The sequence below is a fragment of the Myxine glutinosa genome, chromosome 4 (genome assembly GCF_964187855.1).
Source record: "Myxine glutinosa chromosome 4, kmMyxGlut1.1, whole genome shotgun sequence".
NCBI lineage: Eukaryota > Metazoa > Chordata > Myxini > Myxiniformes > Myxinidae > Myxine > Myxine glutinosa.
Genome location: NC_136264.1, coordinates 28,167,400 through 28,190,223, shown reverse-complemented (window position 1 = coordinate 28,190,223; position 22,824 = coordinate 28,167,400). Strand labels below are relative to the sequence as shown.

Below are 22,824 nucleotides of genomic sequence, written 5' to 3'. Positions count from 1 at the left end.
TGAAAACCCACACAAATCAAGACTGGAAAGGTAAGCAGTAAAACGAAATGGACTTTTTTGTTTCCTTTCCAAGTAACATTCTATATAACAGCCGCAGAAATCAACAGGCCATTGTGATTGAGGTATGCTAACCGTCGTGGGAAGCAATGAGAAGCTGATGTTTCGGGTGTTAAACCTTCCCTGGAGCAAAAAAGGTCTCAACACCAGAACCATCAACTTCCCCTTGCTTCCCACGATGGTTAGCACACCTCAGTCAACGTCCTCTTGAGTCCATCCATTGTTCTACCTGGCTGCTGTCTCTACGCCTCATGAACAAGACCAGTTCTTCATTATATATTGTGCATACACGACGAAATGACAATCTATCAAAGTTTCATCATGACTGGTGTAGCTGTTTAAAACTTATGACTGAATTATGATAAATACTGATGGAAGTTTTATAGAAAGGTTTTCACAACATGGATGAGATTTTGTGAAGCTGAAATGACAGACAAAACAAGGAAATAAATAATAGGTAAACACAGTGAAAGGTGTGCGATTCCCAAAACAACCTGGCGTGCTCCTCGGGTAATTTGCGTTGCCGTTGCATGTGAAACATAAGGTCCCCTCCGTTTACGTACTCGATGACAAAAAACAGACTGCAGCCGGTGTATTTGAGGTGGAGAGGAAAGAACAGTGGGAGGGGGCCGAGAGAGAAAAAAAAAAAATTAATTCATGGCAAGACTTTTCCACCTTCCCCACAAATATTCATAGCTAGAAGTTGTACGTTGGTGGTTCAAATTATGACCTGCACTTTTGTTTACAACTACGTTAGTATAACCTCAACAGGCAATCACCACTACACTATGTGCGTGTGCAACCGATCCTCCGTAAACGATAAAGGGCTCGGTGATTCCGTTCACCAGAAATGTGATAAATATTCGCTGTTCCACCTCATTTATCCCACTTGGCACCATCTCGATTTGCAGCACATGCAGTAATAAACACGCGATTATGGGGAGTGGTTACCGACACGACCAAAACAAATTACATCCAAAATTTATTTAAGTACATAATATGCTATTCTGCCTTTCATAAACAAAGCTCCAGGTCAAATTTGGACCACCATTATATATATATATATAATTTTTTTCACACACATCATTGCCACTCTCTTTCCGTCAATGCTTCCGGGGCACTCGCTGCCAACCTTAGGAGCACCAATGGCCTGAATACGAGAGGGTCTTCCTCCAATGGGGGGGGGGGGGGGGGGGACAAATCCATGTATTATATTATAAACACCACTGGGGCGTAGTGAAGCAGTTACGTTAATGTACTGGATTAAACAATCCTGGTCTAGGTGATTCCTGGTCTGGGCATGTAATTTTTCCCACATATCAATTTAATATTCCACTTTCCAAAAGCCTTGATTTTTCCCGTTTTGACTACTCTGCACGCTAGGTTCCTCCTTCTTTTCCTTACCGGCTCTCCGTCTGGAAACAGGAGTGCAGGCCGACAAGGAATGGATGGTTTGAGGCTTGTTCAAAGACGTGTTTCTCTGTCTGCACCCAGTCTATATCCTGCGTGCAGTGACGTTGGAGAAAAAAAAAAGAAAAAAAAGAGAGATGGCATTACAATGGTATCTCCATAATCATAAGATGATAATGTTTAGATGCTTGCAAGCTCCATCACCAAGCAAACAAAATGCTCTCACCTCCTCATCGTTGACCAGTTCTTTCTTAATGACCTTCATAGCATAGAGGCGTTCGCTCTGCCGGAATCGAACGAGTAATACTTTGGCGTAGCTGCCTCGTCCAATCACCCTGACTAGTTCGAAGTCCCGCAGGCCCAGCGATGGCTGCAACTAATGGAGAGGAAATGGATAGCACCAGAGCAGGAGCTTGCAAGGCCGAAGATTATTGACGACCACGACGAAGGACCATTTTTAAGAGGCGCAATCAGTAAATTGATAGAGCCTTTTCACCCTTCATTTTTGCATTACAACTGCATGCGTTGCTGCAAACCATACAATTATTTTGCCATAGAAAGCAAAAAAAAACAAACTAAAAATAAATTCCATGTAGTGACAAGTCAGAGCATTCTGACCGGGAAACCGAAAAGGAAAGGGGGAGATCATTTGGTTTCCAAACCATCATTTGGTTTCAGGTTTGTGGTGTTGACTGGTCGCTATGTTTACAGTAGCAAAGTGGTGAGTCAGGGAAGCATATAAATTATGATGCTTTGACCCCTTTGGACTGGTGCCTTAAACAAACTTGAATTCAAAGCTTATTTTTGAAGAATCAAAAATACTACAGTACCAAATCATACAAATTTAAACATCCACAATACTAAAATCACATGATGATGCTTATGACCTTAACGTTGGTAAATGCCGGTCAATAAAAACTGTACTTGTTGTTGTCATTGACTGTTATCAAATACGAGTCATCATTATCAGCTGAAAATTTCCTCTCAAGTTTTAATTTTTTTAGAAATTCTGAGAAATAAACAATTCTTTCTAAGACTCACGGTGGAGCTTGCACATGTACTTGCATCCAGGCCAAGGATATTAACAGCCAAATCAACGTGGTACCTGGGACGCGAACCCGAGATACCGGAATCGTGAGCTACGTGCTCAGATGGGAATGTGAAAAAGAGTTCATCCATGTTTAAAATTGCCTTATTGTGGGGGGCGTTGGATAGATTGCCCCATCATTTGATGCAAAGTAATTATCAAGGATTAGAATTTAAAACTTACCATGTGATTGCTTTTAACAGGCAATAATTTAACAAGCAACCCTCCAAAAGTAAATAAATTATTTTAAAAAAAATAAAAAATCTCATCCCCCATCTCCAAAAAAATCCCCCATCCAAAACCTTGATCTTTTCCACCCCTGTAAATTCACCCCAGATCCACTTTTCTGAAATACCGACTTCTTTCCTGGAAGTCCCAGCAGTGTCCAAGTGGTTTTTTGTTTACCTCTCCCACCCCCCACCCCCTTCCCATGCCTAATCCCCCCAAGCCCTCTGCCTCCAACAGATCTCCCGATGTCCCTGCTCTCAAATGTTGTACTTGTGTGCTTCCCCCCCTCTCCCCATCTTGTCTCCTGCTCCCTTTATTTCGTCTTATGTGTCCGTTTGTTTTTTGTTTTTGTTTTTCATGAATGTTAGCTCTTACACGAGCCTCGATCTTGTATACAAAAAAAAACAAAAAAAAAAACAAATGCTGTAATGATCAAACACTTCAGGAGGGGACTTAAATTTTCAAATTGCTTTTGTCTTCTGACCCTAATTTTATTTCTTGATGTGGACGGTAGCCTTTGCAACTGTTTAACTAATGTCGGCATGCACGTGTTTTAAATGTTAATCAAGGGTCACGGTGATCATTTTGAGCCACAAGTGATTTTCCTAGTGGCTGGTCATGGTTTCCGTGATAAGGCAACCTTTTAACCACAAATGTCTCTCCTTTGCGGGAAGTGTGCAAATGCGAAATGGCGACTTGTGCAGTACAAGCTAATATAGGTAGAGGTTAATAGTTTATTACTTAAATGTCCGAGATGTAGTGCAACCTTAAAGATGAGCAAAGGATGTGTTTGCTTTATCTATGTGCCGTACTCAAATACTCCTGTTCAAACACCAGGTAGGTCTAATAGATGAATCCTTGCCAAAAAGTTGTTCAGAAAAAGGTAAATGAAGCAGACACCAAAGGGAACGACAAATAAACATACAAACTAAACTAGAACGGCACTCGGTAGAGCACATACCTCCGCCAGGCCGAACTGTTTATGTTTTGTATCCACTGATGAGCCGGATCTGGATTCGAACCTGAACCAAAATCGAATCGCCTTGTTCTCGTCACCCAACAAACTCATCCACCAAGTTTATTCATAACTCGTCCATAACTTTTTTTAAATATCATGTTATATATCGCTTTTCACCCGATCTCTCAATGGTGAAGAATCACTTAAAAATTAAATAATTCTCACATCTGAATCCATATTCAGATCTTCACCAAAGTCGAATTGATTCGGTCTTGTCACACACGCAACCTGTTCAACAAGTTTAGGCCGAATCCGTCCACAACTTTTTGAGATATCCTCCTATATATCATTTTTGCCACTATGCTACTTCTCCGCCAAATTTCGTCCGAATCCGTCCACAACATTTTGAGAGTTTCATTTTTCGTTGTTCACTGTAGTTTGAAAACATATATTTATTACATATGCACTTGGGGGTTTGGGGTGCGGTTTGTGCTGGCGAGGCAAAATAAATTGCACCTTATTTGTGTACGTAATAAATAGATTCCCCCGTTAATGTCATCACCATTTGATCAGCAACCCTCCCATAAAATATCAAATGGCACACGTCATAGCAATCTCACCTTAAGAGTGTCTCCAGAATGCAGCTGTAGCATGGGATGGTAGAGGGCAAGCATGAGTAATGACGGGTAATGGTAATGGTAGATGGATTAAGGTATGGAGCACGAGGACACTGATGAGTGCTTATAAAATGTAATTTCTACACAGGAACACAAAGCCTGTAGTTTCAAAACAACTTTTTCTCTATTCTACAATGTGAAGGGGTTAAACGGAAGAGAACAACTTTACCAGTGTTCACCTCAGATTTTGGTAAAACCAAATAAAGGAATTCATCGTTTATCGCTCAGGATGCATTCCTGGAGAAGATCCGTCTAAAAAGAGCATCGAAAATGCGCTAAAAGGAGTTATTATACAATTGTTTATATGGAGATGCGTTCCCGACAGCATTATTTCTTACCCATGAGCGGTATATGAGGGCTTCATTTGGGATATCGGTAATTACACCAATACAGTAATAATACAGACTAGCCGAAACCCGTGGATCATCCACGGAAGGGAGGATGTGGTGTATGGATAGAGTGTACCATTATGGATGGCATAGGGGATTTGCTTGTCCGAGTAAGAGTTAGGAAGAAAGATGAGAATGAAGAGTGCGTATATGAACGATCGCCGACACCGGCACAAATGCATGCTCTGGATTGTCCACTCAGTGGACGGCTTGCTTTCGCTTTCGCCTTCGCCTGTCCAATCAGCGGACGGCTTGCTTCGCCTTCGCCCAGCAGACGCCAATACGATGGCGTCGTAAGATGGCGTCGTATCGGCAGTTAATCGGATGCTTTTGGGCCCCAACGTCGGCTAATTCAGATTTTTCGAGTATGTCTGTACGTGATAAACAAAGAGCGCGGTTCCAAGATCGTAGATCCATTAGTGCCGTGGGCATCGGGTCACTGGGTGCGGCGTAAAAGGGATAACAAAGTCGAGTCCTTACGCTATTATTATATAGATGGTAAACATATTGTTACAGTTACTCCCCGATTAGAACCTGATTCCACCCGACGTTGACCAGATCGCACCGCAGATATTCAATCGGGAAACCTCTAAAGCGACCGAAAGAGAAGGAAAAGAGAAGAAGACAGAGTACGGAGGAAGAACCGATTTATTATACACACACAAGCAAAAAGAAAGAACGACCAAAATTATTTACAAGCAATGGATGGAAAAAACAGTCACACAGTGCATCGTTAGCTTATACTATTCATTTTGCTTAACCCCAAGACAATGAGTAGGACAGACGACGTTCACACTTACACAGGGGATATTGCAGGCAGGTAGGGCTTGAGGTGGATTGCTGGAGAGGGAGGCAAGGTCGGAGGCAGCAGCTCTCAATTCCTCGCGGTTCTGGCGGGAAAACCCTCCGTCGCGTATCCGCTGCTGTAGACGTCACGCGCTGGCTCGGCACACCTGCTCCTCTCCTTCTGGTGGAGCCGTCATCCTCCTTTCAGCGCGTCTCTCCAAAGCTGGTTCCCTTTCCGAGTACCTCTCCTCTTTGGCTTGGAGCGTTTCGCATCTCACCGCTCCTCTTGGTGTCGCCTCTTCGCTCATCTCCCAGGTCATCTCGTAAAGCAGTCCCTTACAGTCGCTTTTATAACTCGGGGCGGAATCAAGCCGCCGGCTGCGAGGGCACGCCTACCGGGTCGCTCACCGCGGTGCTGATTGGACATGCGACCCTCTGGCTCACTCCTCCCCTCTATGACGAGGTGGAGACACGCCTTTCTTCTCCGAGATTAGCACATGGGCAATGGCGGCTTGCGGGATTGAACACAACTCGCACCCTTTTGAAAGGAACTTTGGAGAGCGGAGATGATTTGGGGAAATTGGAAGGGCCTACGCTTATTTTGTTTGATACAATGCAAAGTCAATCTAGTGGGAAACACATATTTAGCCTACATAGAATAAGGAAATACACTATTTAAAAAGATATATCGTGGCCTGCGTGTAAGTTTCATGGAATTAACTAGGAGGACGGCTGCGACCATTATTTACATTACCAGGGTGTTACCATACTTTGGTAACGTTCACATTGTAACGTTTTCACATTCGTTACACTTCCTCAAAAACCGTTACACTTCTCAAAAAAAACCGTTACACTTCTCAAAACCGTTACACTGCACCCTCCTTTCTTCAGGCCCGTGCTCGGGCCTACTAAACTTTAACTTAGTGTGACACGTAGGTGTAATTCCCTCTACAATTAACCTGACCCTGAGTGTGACAATCTTAAAACACAAATAAGTATGTCCCCCTATTGCATTGCACCCTGTCTAACAGACTCAAGCCCACAGCTAACCGCATTACGGAATTATTCTCAAACTATACATTTACGGTGGGGAGCATTATTTACAGTGACGTGATTTCTTATTTACAATGCAACCCAGGACCTGTGTTTTTTTTTTTTCTTTTCTTTTTAGGGAACAAGAAAAAAGAAATTCCTGTTGGGAGGGAGGAGACAGCACGCATTGCATCGATGCACCAGTACCAATACCACCAAAGCACCAAAAGCACCACTCGGTGCGCAGTCACCATGGTTCATAATAAACACAACAAAACAACTGGTGGTGGTCTTCTCTTTCTCTGCTGGGCCGATGTTCTTCCCGACGTCTTCTGGCTTCATGCGGCCTACTTGGAAATATAAAAAAGCACAACTTGTGTTCGTTTTTTTTATTTAGGGCCTCAGGGGCCAACTAAGGGTGGTCCACCTGTTTGGCATAGGTGCCACCTTACCGAGGTCCGCAAGCAAGATTCCCTGGCCACTATGGCCGGTCTCCAACAGAGGTGCCCTGCCCCAGAACCTGGGGTCCATCAAGTGGTACTTGGCCGCAGAACAGCGGTCCATAAAGTGGTACATCAACGCAATGCATGCTGGTTCTGGGAATCTCGGGCGCACAATGGCCACCTCACGCACGCTCCCCTCGGCACCCAATGGCGCACAGGTCATGTGGGAGACAAAAGAAAGACAATTGAGCGAGGGGTAAGGTCACAAGGGTACACGTCAATAAGGCAATGCAAGGCGAAATGCGTACGGAGGGCGAAGTGAGAAAGCTCGTCCCTACCGTACGTCACCCCCCTGTCACCTACACTACCCTTGCCCTTACCCCATATGTACAAAATCTACACATTACCAATTCGTCACTACTGTCACGTCTTCCCCATATTTCTCCTATACCAAATTAGTCTCCACAATCCCTCGACTTCAAAATTTGCCATCACCAAATTCATCATCAATCCTCATAAGGAGGAAGAGATGGAATTACGCACAATGTCACACCCACGTCATGATGCGTCTCACAATCCAAACATTTGCATCATAAAAAATAATCAAACGCATGGTGCGGAGTACCTGTCACCTCAGGTGAGTGGATGCAGATGGTGCGAGGAGATCCTTCTTCCTAACTATCCTCTAAATGATTTTAACACACTTTACACTACCCGGGGTCTTTCCCTGCCAATCCATTGGCCACTTACACTATGGGTTCTAAAAACCAATTCCCATTGACCAAACTGTGGTGCTTCTCAATTTGGGGTCTCACTCCCCCGATTCATCTCCCGGTGCCTTCGCACAATTTCTGGGCTGCGACGTGTAGCTCTCCCAGCAGGTCTACCCACCTGCACACCTCCACCACTGCAGTTGCCACCCGAGCTTACCTAGCTCCTCACCCTAACCTAACTAACTGGGGAAGGCCCTCTCCTGGCTCTGTCACCCCTTGGTGCCCTCTGGCACTGGGCTACCCGGGTCCGTCCTCCGGATCCTCGGGCCCCATCCACAACAACTACCGGCTCCCAGAGCCCACCTGCGGCCTCACCTGGCCGACATCCTCACAGTGGTGGAGTGCCCAAACCAACTACACACACTAACAGGCTACACGCCCAGCCATTTCCACAACACTAATGCAGTAATGCACCCATCCAAAGACCATTCTTTCACCCGCACCACAGATGCCAATATCCAACCACAATTTACCTGTACCCTCTACCTAACACTTACTCTACCTGCCCCGGGTATCCGTGATGGGGGTCCACTCTTCCCCCATTCACACCTTCGCACCATCCACTCCACTCCACAATTTCCACCATTCTCACTCCACGACCATCCATTCCAATACTCCAGATATCCCACACTACCATTTATTCCACACAGCCACATACATCTGTTGTTGCACACCTGTGCCCTCACACCTGGTGCCACCTGCACCCTCCTTTCTTCCTGGACCATTTGGTCAACACAACACGCAATCACCACTACTCCCTCATACCCTGCTCCACACACCTGTTCAGTTTCCAAACACACGGCATCATCTCAGCTAACTACTCCCCTCTGAAACTTGCGCTTCCCAGTCGTCCCTTTAAACTATTGCGCTCCCACGTCATTATCATCCACACTAAACTACCTGCGTCCCCACTACAGGTATCAGTCACTAACTAAACTTAACGTTACCTAATGTCATCTTCGCTAGACCCCTACACACAATATAACCTAACCCACCCGGGCTAGTTTTCACTGCCATACACCCCCTAATCTATAGCGCATTTGCCCCACCTCTGTGAGGGATGGTGGATTTGCCATCCCTCCACATCGGGGAGGTCCTATCAATTTGGCACACCAAATTCCAACCAATTCAAAAATTTTCCATTTACTGCCAATTCTACCCACTATTATAAATTTCGTATCAAATCACTACCATCATCATCACAGTCCGCTATATCCTAGCCTCGGTGCGTCATGACATCATTAAACTCGGCTTCGTAAAGCCGAGCAATGAATTCCGGTGGTTTGGTCGCCTGCAGGTTGAATCCGTCCGGCTTTCGGTTCAAGGGAGGTGGTTTGGTTGGACCGAGGTTCCACGCACCATCTCGGCGCGGCAACTTGCGGTCCCGGGCCCGATGGCTCAATCTCCCCTGGTCGGAACCCCGTCCCCACGAGGGGGCACCGTACCGCTTCCTCCCACTCGCCCTTGAACCGGACCGGTCGCCTCGCCCTACAAGGCCCGGACTCGACCATGCGGGGCGGGGCCAAGCCCGAATCGGCAACGACGCTTCGAAGAGAAGCGACGCAGCATCGACCCGCGCCGGGCCTCGCACCCAACAAAGCACCCCACGCCCCGAGTGCTCGCATCGGCTATCCGTCGCCCTAACCGCTAACCCGGTTACCGTCGATGCTTCACTTGCATGCTTACAAGCATACGCTACCCCTTTCACCCTCACAAAACCTGGCGTTCCAACGCCGTCCGTACATTCCACCAACGCTCTCCCTGTTACACACCACACTTCTCGCGCACACTCTTGCGCACACTTTGGTCCACACCTCTCCTCCGTTATGTCCTCCGTAACACTCACCATGGGCGTGCACTCTTGCATCCACCCACTAACGCGCTCGGATGGGCTCTCCCACACTCGCGCCATGACCAATTCAGGTGTGCTTTCTCGCACACGTTCCACCACCACCTTACTCTCCGTGTCACACTTCGTACACCCCGACGTGCATTCTCGCTCGCACTCGGTTTCACACTCGCGCTCCGATGTGCCCTCTCGCACCTGCGCCATCACCAACTCACTATTCGTGTCACACTCCGTACACCCCGACGTGCATTCTCGCTCGCACTCGGTTTCACACTCGCGCTCCGATGTGCCCTCTCGCACCTGCGCCATCACCAACTCACTATTCGTGTCACACTCCGTACACCCCGACGTGCATTCTCGCTCGCACTCGGTTTCACTCCCACACTTTATAACACACCCACTCGCCGACGCACACTTTTTCCTCCCACGCGTGCCATTTCCACTCACACGGGACCCTTCACCAACGCCCGGATGCTTCCTCGATCCCAAGCGCGCGAAAATTCTTTTGTCGCTAAACATCCTCCTGCAAAATCTACCCGCACAATATACAGCACGACTCACCTGGGGGATCATTTTCTCCACGCGAACCTCCAAACTTCCATTCGGGTTAAGCACAGCATCGTGATGTGAGCAGGGACTTTGTACATAATCCATTTCTCCCTGCAATTCCCGGGCTACCTCCGTCATCTCTTCAATTTTAATTCCCAGCACTGCTTTTTCTTTATTAACCTCGGCGACCGCTGGCTTTAATAAAACACCCTCCTCTACCTCAGCGGTCGCCGGCTTTTCCAAACCCCGTGTCGCGATTTCTACCCCCGTCATTGTACCCGTGCTTTCCTCCGCTTCGCTCAACCGGCGCTTCTCGACCCGCGTTACTTCCTTGTGCACCCCTGGGACCCTTTCGCCCACCATGCGATCCATGGTCTCCCCACATTTTTGCATGCGGTCACCCATTCTGTTGGTTATTGCTTCAATTTGGTTTCCCAATCGCTCACTGTTAGCATCCATTCGGTTCCCCATTACCCACAATTGCTCACCCCGAGCTTTAATTTGCTCACTCTGCAGGTTGAGGGACGCCTGCATTTGTACCATAAATTGGGTCATGAAGGCTTGCATTTGGGCCGCGCTCATTGGTTCCGCGGCCGTGGCCCCCTCAACCACATGCGCGAGAGCGCCATTTTGTGCGTCTGAAACCTCCGCAACCACATTGCCATTTTTCTCCTCATTGCTCTCCTCCTCCCTTTCTTCCCCTAAGTCCTGGGTTACCCCTAACCCGTCTATCTCCCCCACCGACATCCGATCGCCTTGATTGTCCATGGCGCGATCTCAAAATTCGGGTTTTGCTTTAAAACAACACAAATTTCCAGCAGCTCCAAATTTTGACCAAATTTTTTTCTAGATGTTTTTTAAAAATTTGGTTCGGGCCTCGAATCTCACTCCCAGACACCAATTGTTACTTAATAACACAATTGGTGTTCCAAAATTTGGGCCTAACAAATTTAGTCCCAGGTCCGAATCCAACTCCTGACAACCAATTGTTACAGACGCGGTTTTAGATGTTATATTGACCGAGCGGTGGTGTATTACCGCGTCCGAACAGTTACTCCCCGATTAGAACCCGATTCCACCCGACGTTGACCAGATCGCACCGCAGATATTCAATCGGGAAACCTCTAAAGCGACCGAAAGAGAAGGAAAAGAGAAGAAGACAGAGTACGGAGGAAGAACAGATTTATTATACACACACAAGCAAAAAGAAAGAACGACCAAAATTATTTACAAGCAATGGATGGAAAAAACAGTCACACAGTGCATCGTTAGCTTATACTATTCATTTTACTTAACCCCAAGACAACGAGTAGGACAGACGACGTTCACACTTACACAGGGGATATTGCAGGCAGGTAGGGCTTGAGGTGGATTGCTGGAGAGGGAGGCAAGGTCGGAGGCAGCAGCTCTCAATTCCTCGCGGTTCTGGCGGGAAAACCCTCCGTCGCGTATCCGCTGCTGTAGACGTCACGCGCTGGCTCGGCACACCTGCTCCTCTCCTTCTGGTGGAGCCGTCTCCCTCCTTTCAGCGCGTCTCTCCAAAGCTGGTTCCCTTTCCGAGTACCTCGCCTCTTTGGCTTGGAGCGTTTCGCATCTCACCGCTCCTCTTGGTGTCGCCTCTTCGCTCATCTCCCAGGTCATCTCGTAAAGCAGTCCCTTACAGTCGCTTTTATAACTCGGGGCGGAATCAAGCCGCCGGCTGCGAGGGCACGCCTACCGGGTCGCTCACCGCGGTGCTGATTGGACATGCAACCCTCTGGCTCACTCCTCCCCTCTATGACGAGGTGGAGACACGCCTTTCTTCTCCGAGATTAGCACATGGGCAATGGCGGCTTGCGGGATTGAACACAACTCGCACCCTTTTGAAAGGAACTTTGGAGAGCGGAGATGATTTGGGGAAATTGGAAGGGCCTACGCTTATTTTGTTTGATACAATGCAAAGTCAATCTAGTGGGAAACACATATTTAGCCTACATAGAATAAGGAAATACACTATTTAAAAAGATATATCGTGGCCTGCGTGTAAGTTTCATGGAATTAACTAGGAGGACGGCTGCGACCATTATTTACATTACCAGGGTGTTACCATACTTTTGTAACGTTCACATTGTAACGTTTTCACATTCGTTACACTTCCTCAAAAACCGTTACACTTCTCAAAAAAACCGTTACACTTCTCAAAACCGTTACAATATCTATCCATCTATCTATCTATCCATCTATAAAAGCAAGTTGCGCGATTGTGTCTGAACGGGGTAAACGTCGTAACCACAGCACGTATAATGCTGAATGACACCTCATTTAAGAGCTCATGACACCTCACAAATACACACTGATATTCATGTAATTTCAAGTTATGTGCAATGTTGTTGCCCAGACTGTTGTGTATGGATGGAATAGATGGTTCACCCACATACCGAAGTAAAACTAATATAACCACAAATAATTCAGTCAATTCCAGGTAACGAATAATTTCCTTTATGTCGATATACTTCACCGAGAAACCTTAGCAGTCTTAACAGTTAGAGACTATTATGTGGACTCTGAATTGGGAAGGGGGAGGGGACATGAAGAAAAAAGCAGGAGGTGTGGGCCTGGGGATGGGAGGGCTTGAAGAAGAAAGAGAGAGTGGAGAACAAAGATTTGGAGTGGAAGGGGGTAGAGAGTGGGGAAGATGAGGGACACAGTTGGAAAATATGGGTTGAGGTGTTGGAGGGGAAGGGTTGTGGACCTGGGGTTGGGGGTTGTGGACTTAAAAGAAAGGGGGAGATGCAGGTTTGGGAGTGGGGGGTGGTTGGGGACTTGAAGAACAAAGGGGGTTCAGGAATTGAAGAATAAAGGAGTGGAGGACAGAGAGATGGAGTAGAAGGGGAGGGGGGGGGGGGGGTGGCAGAGAATGGAGAGAGTTGTGAAAGAGGGGTTGATGATTTGGGGGAGGAGGAGAGTTGAGGATTTTGGGTTGGGAGGGGGATTAAGGACTTGAAGAAGAAAATGGGAGATGCGGAACTGGGGTGGGGAGTGGGGTTGAGGACTTGCGTTTGGAGGGGGTTTGCAGACATAGGTAGAGGGGGAGGGGGCTAAGGACTTGAAGAAGCAAGAGGGAAGATAGGATGGAGAGTTGGAGTGAGAGGGCGAGTGGGGGGGACAGAGATCTGGGGAGAGGGTTTGAGGACCTGGGGTGGGGAGGGGGCTTGAAGACTTGGAGTTGAGGACTTGGGGCTGGGAAGGAGGTGGGTTGAGGACTTGAAGAAGAAAGCAGTGAGGACTTGAAGTCACATTTTACATTACATAGAATTGGCACCTGTCAAAGGACATTCCTGTTCCACCTGTCAATATCGCCTCTGAATAAGTGAGTGGACGACGTGTCTAAACGACCATGGACACCGTTTGCAACTCTCAACTCTGGCCGGATCTTCGTGCCAAAGGTCGGTTTACCATGCCGGTGAGTAAAACAATGGAAAAGGGGAACGTGCCGGCAGTTACGTAATGGACCTTAGGCAGTCGGCTGAGCAGAACCAACGTCAAGCAACCGTATCTGAGATTGAACTTGGATAACGAGATAATTAGATCTGGCTAAACACCTCAGCAGTCTTATGCCGCCATCATAACGGACAGAATAAGTCAGGACACAGTTTCTTAAATAAATGGCCTTCACTGGCAGCAACAAAACTGCAAGTATTTACAATGGCAAGCCAAACAGGTATTTATGGTGTCTGCCAGGAATTTCTACCTGTAAAAGGACATTATGCTTTCATAGGACATTCCTGGCAAACTCCCTAAATATTCCACACTCTATTAGGAATTAATTCCCTTTCAACAGCCCGGTGGAACTGGGTTATCTGCGAGTTATCTAATAAAATAATAGTATGTGTGTGTGTGTGTGTGTGTGTGTGTGTGTGTGTGTGTGTGTGTGTGTGTGTGTGTGTGTGTGTGTGTGTGTGTGTGTGTGTGTGTGTGTGAAATGCAATTACACCCAAACTAATGAGGCATAGCCACCAAACTTGACATATAGACCAAATTGGACCTCCTGTTGAACATGGGTTACTTGTTTTTTTAATGACCATGGCTAATGATGATATCGCCAAATTAAATTCAAAAATAACTATTTATTAATTTATTGTGATGGGTTGTAGGTGTGATCTTGATGTGACCCGTTCCAGCCTCTACCCCCTCAATGGTTTGTAGGTGTGGCCTCGACGTGAGCCGTTCTTGCACCCTTCCCCCACCCTCCAATGGCAAATTTGCATTTCTCACTTTCTCCACCTCGTATTTCCCTCCCGAGTTCAAAACTGTGAGACTTGTGTGAGAGCTGCGTTGTTTTGTCAAGGTTTTTCCTTTTGAGTGCCTGAGGTGAGTTCCTTGTTTTGTTTTTTTCTTGATAGAGTTAAACCTTTAAAAAAAAACATTGCACCATTTTGTGTTCCCCTATCCAGATTTTTCCATTTAATTGACAATGCCTCCCATCTACAGACAATAGTTCCAATACATTGTCAATCTGTATTCATGAAAGACTTGGGCCAAAGACTTCCCGCTGGCCAACGCAACAAGAACGCAGGATTAATAATTGTGGACGTCAAAGAAAAGAAGAAGAATCTTCTTGAACTGAAACCGACTTCTCTGAAAAGGACTTTATTCGAACACCTCCTGCAGCTCCCTGCAATGCCCCCACATCCCTCCCCCTTTCCCAACGTAACCATGCTTTGGAAATAGCATGATGCCCTTTTTGTCTTTGCAAAACCCATAAATAAGGCTCAAAGACAACCTTCCCCCCTTCCCACCCCCCCCCCCCCCCCCAATAAAACACTGGGTACCCCTGCAAACGTTATGAATAAAAATAATATTTTTTCATTACAATAACATCAGTAGCTAAGTATTATCAAAAACATAAAATATGTACAAACATCAATAAAAAGAATGATTAATGCCGTCGCACCTACTCCGCTCCTACTCTTCCTACATGGCAGGGGTGGGAGACGCTCATCCTGCTGCAAAACTAATGGTAAACAACGCTGATTGGTTCAGAGCATGTGCATACAGTACAAACAATGGCGACGGGTGCGTTTACTCGGGAAGTGCTGCGTCTTATAAGTTTTCTTCATTTTCGTTTTTTTAGTAATAATTTTCTCCAGGCCAATGAGCTCTATAACGAATAAGCATTCTAAGGGGAAGTCTCAAGCAAGGTATTACTGTATTGTAAAAAAAAATTGGAGAACGAGGGTCAGAAGAGGAGAATGAATGAATGATCGTTTTAAGGCCATTTTTCCCCGCTACAGTGGGGGGTTAGCCTTGCGGGCCCCATGACAATCATGGTTCCCTGTTTGAGGCAATGTTTTTATGGCCGGATGCCCTTCCTGGCACCAACCCTTGGTCACGCTCTTACGATATGCAGGGATACTGTGTACCTATTCTAAATCGGGGTACACACCATGATCATTCATCCCAGCAAGCTGGTACTCAATTTGCCGACCTCGGAAGGATGGCAGGCTGAGTAAATCCCCCTGGTGTTAATTTAGCGATCGACCGGGATTCGAACCCAGGATCCTAGGATCCCAAGCCGGCACCCTAACCGCTCAGCCAACACCAGGCTGGTCAGAAGAGGAGGAAGGTATATAAAGGCTGGGATGTGATGATGATGCGATGTGATGATTGACTACAGGGTGATGTAACAAACCTTTTAAAATAATTTCAATGGCTATAGTCCACTTTGCATATTCAGAAATACTCAAAACCCTACAATATGTGTGTTGATAGCCATCCGAGCACCCTCACCCTTCCATTTACGAAGACAATGTATCAAAAATGAAAAGTGGGACCATAGAGGGGAGAGAGTATCTACATGACACAAAAAAAATTGTACCCGTGTCCAAAGGAAGCGGTTCAGTTTGGCATTTTCAATATAAAATAGGCAAAGCCTAGTAATGAACAAAACCCATTTAAATTACCCTTTAGAACCCGTCATAATTACCCTTTAGAGTCCTTTAGAACTACCTTTTAGAACCCATTAGAATTACCCTTTAGAACCCATTAGATTTTAGTCTTTACCCTATTATAACCTTTTATAATTAAACACGGTGGGTTAGAGAGGTTCCTCTTCTTCATTTTGATGGACGGACGAACATAGCCAAATATTGAAGCGGCTTCATTGCTTAAAAATCCAAACTATTATTTGATTGTTGGTTGCACAAAAAAACGTTTAAAAAAAAAAATCCAATAAATGAAGTGCATAGCATGTGCAAAATAAGTAAAAGATGTAGATGTTACATAGAAATGCCAATGAATGAATAGAATGAATGAATGAATTGCGATTGTGTGGAATGTGGAATGTGGAATGTATGAGGATGTGATGGCTGAAGTGCATCTTCCCGTTTGAGTTTTTTTTACATTAATTGTGTGATAAAAGCTCTGCGTTCGATAAAATCTCTTGAGCTCCTGTGCATCACAACCAAGCATTATCTGTCTTGTGCAGACCACATTGTCGACCTAATATCCAAAGCTAGATTGTGCAGACCACATTGTCGACCTAATACCCAAAGGTAGATTTTTATTAGTGCAAACGGAGCTCTGCAGTCTCATGGCATCTGCAGTCCATTGGCGTACGAATCACCTCTGTGGGATGGAGCTGCTGCCTCTCATCTTGCACTCATGATAGCAGTAGAATATCTAAAACCCCGAGAGTCTGTACTACAAAGAAACCGTGAATACTATTTGATAAAGGACGCGGCCTCAGTCTCGGGATGAGGAAGGCCAAACTATGTGCAAGGCAAGGCTGGTGAATAATAAAAAATGGCCACACGGAGGCTCCTCTCTCATTGGTGACATGTTTGGACTGCTCATTCACTTCCTTCATCTGGTCTTGCCCTTTCTGCCCCGATTCCTCCTCAGTCCAACCACGACCATCATGTCCAGTTTTCTACCACATAAAGTATACACACACATTCCACCCCATGACATCAATAAGCACATTTCTCCTGATGACATCAATAAGTAATTGCTATGCAAAATCCAGGAATGTTGCTCTTCCCTGCGAGCTGGAGCTCCTGCATGTCATTTCATTAAGTGTTTGGTACGGTGAAGAATAAAAGACTCGGAAGCATTCCAACAGGTACAAGGAAGTCTCATCTCCCTCTAAACCTTTTACGGTCTCTCATCTATTATCTCTGTACCACATCGCTGCCATTTTGTAGATTCAACATCATATACCATCACACATTTATGGTTCCTGCTAAACATCCCATCCATGATGCAATGATTCATGCAGAGAGGCAACTGTCAGAAAGCAGCTTGCTTGTTTTTCGAGGAAAACCAACCCCACCAATGGGAACCGCTCCAGAAAACTCACCATTGCGTTTCCGTCTCAGATATGTGAGAGCTAAAGATCAGACCTACTTGAGGTCTGAGCTCAAGAGTTCTCTCACCATTCACAAAAATAAATTGCTCGCAGTATGCCAGGTGTCTTTCTGGTGCCTCGTCTGTTCCTTCCCTCGAGAAGAACTTCGTAAAGATGGACAATGTTCACACTAAGGCTGATTGCCTTAACTCTGCCTTTGCAGAAAGGACCCCAATTACTCTCTTCCTTTGCTCATCCTACACTTCCAGCATGTGAGCTTCTGTCCACAAAGGTAGAGAAATTCCAATGTACGCATTACTCATCCATTGCTAATGGTATCAGTGCTTCAATACTCGTTCATCTGGTTTTTCTACTCCTCTGCTCTATTCCCGGTCTACTCGATATTATTCCTATCCTAAGCAAAACAATGGAATCGATCAACACAGCAGACTTCAAGACTCATCTCCTCTTAATATGGCTTCAGCATAGGTCACTTACGCAATCCTCAACATGCTGCTGCTTTGTCTATGCGAACAATGTATGGGCTCCTTAAGTCTCAAATCTGGACATTTACCGAGCATTTGATTCTGTCTGGCAGCCACAACTTACTTTTTCTAACTCTCAGCTAATTGTATCCAAGATTTGTTCTTTGAATGGCTACTAGATTTCCTGTGCACTTGCATCGTGTTTTCTCTGGAGCTGCTCTACCTCTAAACGCTGTCCCTCAGATAAGTGTTGTGATGTCCCTCAATGCTGCTCGTGATATACATCTAAGATCTCTCTTTAACACGAGAAAAGCCATTGTACCACTTTATAGACGATTCCATTCTGTGCACGATAGTTCCTCACTCTGCTCCTTTCCATCAACATGGCACAGAGGTAGCACACTTACCTCTGAGCTATCTCACCTGAATTTGATGCGCGACCTCATTATGAATTGTTAGACTGTTGTTTCGCAGGCAGGGCATTGCACCAATGAGTGCATTTCAAAGCAGGTCGCCACCTTGGAAGGCTAGGTCCTACCATTGCCATCCTCAGCTTATAATGGTGCACAAGGCCTTCAGCAGAATATACCATTGAATATTATTCTGTGGCTCCCCACTGTGGACTATGTGGCTTACCACTTCCCATCTTTCTACCCTTTAGGAATGAAATCTAAGGCCCTCGATGTCAATGGCATCTCATGACAGCACTCTGAATTTCAGGGCCTGCTATTTTGCTTGCTCACATAAAGGTTGGTGGCCATACAGTCTTCTACAGACTCTATACTTGTCTTTCACCACCTCCCCTCTTACTTCTCTGCCCAACCGCTCTTCTTCCATGTCACCCATTCGACTAGAAACCGTTACTTTATTACCTTCCCAAATACAAATTGAAGGCTCACCTCCATTTGTTTATAGTCATTTATTCTCACATGTGGAAGTCTCTCTCTCACATGCTCCGATGAAGGATAATTCCCGAAACATCAGCTTCACGTTTCCTCTCATGGCGGTAAATTTATGCTTTCTCCAACTCTAATTTGGGAAAATCCATTGTTTTCATTGACCAACTCAATCATAGTCCGCAAATGTTATGCCCACCTTATGTTTGCCTTTGTACTCACCTTCAGAAATTGCGCACCTGTGTTCATCCCATCACATGTTTACATGTTTCAAGCATGCGCTCACTGTCACCTAATGTTAGGTTCCGTGCAAACCTGTGATCTTTTCTAATTTACTTTGCTTTGCACATTTGTCTACAGACTCTACACCACATCAATCTGATTCTTGCAAACCCATTAACCTTCTACATACCTTCTCTGGCTCTTCAAAAAAAGTACAGGTATCTGTCTCATAAAACACCGAGAGTACAAATGGACTTATCGCCCCCCCCCCCCACCCTCCACACCACCTCCCATATTGTAAGATAATCCAAATAAAGAGAAAACTTATCCTAATAGAGTTTATTGTTTTAAATGAGAATGCCTCGTGTACCTGGTTGTCTTTAGTTCCTCGACTTGGTCTCTTGAGGCTTGGAGCTTCAAACCCTGGAGACACAAATATCAAGCACACATGTATCACTCAGGTGATTGGAGATATGTGGAAATGGCGAGGATTTACCTTTAAAATGAAAACAGGGAAATACAAAAAGAAATTTTTAAAGTCCAATATACAGGGTGGGCCATTTATCTATTCCCGGTTTTGAACCCCTGTAATTCTGTTGCTAAGAAATGAAATTGGACAAAGTATTTACAGGATATACAGTGCCCTCCCCATAGGTATTGTAACAGTGAAGTCAGATTTGTTGTTATTTCTAATAAAGAAATAATAAATAAATACTCAAAAAATTTGGACTTGAGACCAAAAGATGACTACGAAGCAAGAATATATACAGAAGGTCAGCTTTTATTACTTAGTATTTATCGGCATCTATGTTTTATCATAGTAGAACAATAGCACTTTTTATGTTCAGTCCCACCATTTTAGGTAAGCAGAAGTATTGGAACAAATGACTGGCAGGTGTTTCTTGGTGCTCAGGTGTTTCTTGTTGCATTGATGGTTCACACATTAAAGAGTCTTGTCTAGTCTTGGTTTAAGCCTTTGCTTTTGTCTTTGAAATCGGTGGGCATAAACCAACATGAAGACCAGATAACTGTCTATGAAAGAAAATCAAGCAATCTGAAAGCTGAAATAACAGAAGAATTCAAGTAGAACCACAGCACAAAAATTGGGCATAAGCAAATACAACAATTTGGAATATCTTGAAAAGAAAGAAATGACTTGTGTACTTGGCAAAAGACAAGGGCCAGGTCAGCCAAGGAAAACAACTGCAGTTGACAGAAAAACCATCAGAGCTGTGAAGAAAAACCCTAAAACAACTGTCAGTGACATCACCAACAACCTCCAGAGTGCAGGGATGATTTGCTAATGCAGAATTACAAAGGCTACACCGCAAGATGCAAACTTCTCATCAGCATCAAAAATAGAAAGGCCAGATTAGAATTTGCCAAGAAGTAGAGAGGTGAGCCAGTGAGTTCTGGAACAAAGTTATATGGAGAGGTGAGACCAAGATAAACATTTACCAAAGTGATGGAAAGGTGAAAGTGTGGAGAAGGGAAGGAACTGCAGATGATCCAAATCATACTACCTCATCTGTGAAGCATTGTGGAGGTAGTGTCATGGCTTAGGCTTGCATGGCTGCCTATGGAACTGGCTCACTCATCTTTATTGATGATGTAATTAATGATGGCAGCAGCAGAATGAATTCGGAAGTGAACAGAAACATTTTGTCTGCCCATGTACAAGAAAATGCCTCCAAACTCATTGGGTGGCGCTTCACCGTGCAGCAAGACAATGACCCAAAACACACTGGCAACGCAACTAAGGAATTAATTAGGAGAAAAAAGTGGAAGGTTTTAGACTGGCCAAGTCAATCTCCTGATTTAAATCCAATGGAACATGCATTCCACTTGCTGAAGGAGACTAAAGTCAGAAACCCACAAAACAAACAACAACTGAAAATGGCTGCTGGAAAGGCTTGGCAAAGCATCTCAAAGGAAGATACCAAGAGGTTGGTGATGTCGATGGGTCACAGGCTCGATGCAGTTATTGCATGAAAGGGATATGCAAACAAATACTAACTATTACACGACTTTAATTTGCTTCCAGTTAATATGTTTCAATATTTTTGCTTACCTAACATGGGGAACTGAGCATAAAAAGTGCTAGTGTTCTATAATGATAAAATATATACACATTGAAATTCCACTGACCTTCTGTATTCTTGCGTCATGTTCATCTTTTGATCTCGAACACAAATTTCTTGAGTATATAGCAACAGCACAACAACAACATGCATTTTAAGGCCATTTCCCTTGCTAGAGCGGGGGTTAGCCTTGCGGTCCCCATGACAATCTTCTCCATCTTGCCCTATTTTCTGCATCTCTCCTTGTTAACCCCCTTGCCCGCATTTCTTCTTCCACCATCTTTAGCCAAGTCTTTCTCGGTCTTCTCCGTCCTCTACTCCCTTCTACATTCATTTCCATCACTCTTCTCAACCAGTCACTTTCATCCTTCCTCAACATATGACCAAACCATCTCAACCTGTTCCTCTTCACAGCATCCATCACAGGCTCTATTCCCATCATTTTTCGCAATTCATCATTTGTCTTCCTCTCTCTCAACGATACTCCGCACATCCATCGAACCATTCGCATTTCCACCCTTTCCAACCTTCGTTGCTGCTCTAGTGCTCTACGTTCATTACCCATGTCTCGCTCGCATAAATCATAACACTTCTCACACATGCAGCATACACCTTTCCCTTCAGCTTCAACGACACTCCCCTCCTCATCAGCACACTACTCAGTTCCCGAAACTTCTTCCATGCACATCTCACTCTAGCAACCATTGCCGAGTCTGAACCACCTTCTCCATTCAGCATGTCTCCGAGGGAGCAAAACGTTTTCACACCTTCCAGCTTCATGCCGTCTCCAAGATCCAACTCAACATTTCCTCCATGTGCAGCTCCCTCTGTGCACACCTTACATTTGAATGTAGCTGCCACACTGGTTAATGACCGTCTCAGACCACTACATTTTTGATGAACCCACTCAGCGCACATTGTACATTGAATGGAGTTCACTCCGACACCCTTCCTGCACACAGCACAGGGCCACCTCCCAGTTCTTTCCACCTCACCACATGCTTTACCACTTGCCATCACCTTCGTCTTTCCGACATTCACCTTCAGACCTTTTGTCTCCATACATTCCTTCCACTTGTTCATCTTTTCCTTCAGTCCATCCATACTTTCCGCAATCAACACCAGATCATCTGCATACAACAACTCCCACGGTAAACCCTCCTTTACGTTCTGAGCCAGCACCTCCATCACAGCTACAAATAGTAGTGGACTTAGTAACGACCCCTGATGCACTCCCACCTTCACCTCAAACTCACCACTGTTCCCGTCCTTCGTCCTTACAGCTGTGCGCGCTCTTTTGTACATTGCCATCACTACTCTGATCAACCATTCCTCCACTCCTAACTTCCTCATTGCCCATGTCAATACTTTGCGTGAACCCTATCGAATGCTTTCTCCAGATCAACAAACCCAAGAAACAACTTCTTCCTCTTCTCCATGTACTTCTCCTGCAACTGCCTCACAATAAAAAGCACGTCTGTCGTTCCTCTTCCTGGCATAAATCCAAACTGCATTTCGTCGATCTTCACTTTCTTCCTTATCTTCCTCTCCAACACCCTTTCCAATACCTTCATT

The 22,824-nt window shown here is 45.3% G+C and overlaps 1 protein-coding gene across 1 annotated transcript in view; it reads right to left on the bottom strand.

Moving 5' to 3' along the window:
- Positions 1 to 22,824, bottom strand: part of LOC137424540 (protein kinase C iota type) — a gene marked incomplete at its 5' end in the record, with an annotated part of 105,234 nt that overhangs the window by 59,900 nt on the left and 22,510 nt on the right. Inside the window, 4 exon segments of the mRNA XM_078775571.1 lie at positions 552 to 638; positions 1,462 to 1,559; positions 1,694 to 1,843; positions 19,539 to 19,591. Of these exon segments, the coding sequence (XP_078631697.1) occupies positions 552 to 638; positions 1,462 to 1,559; positions 1,694 to 1,843; positions 19,539 to 19,591 (388 nt within the window).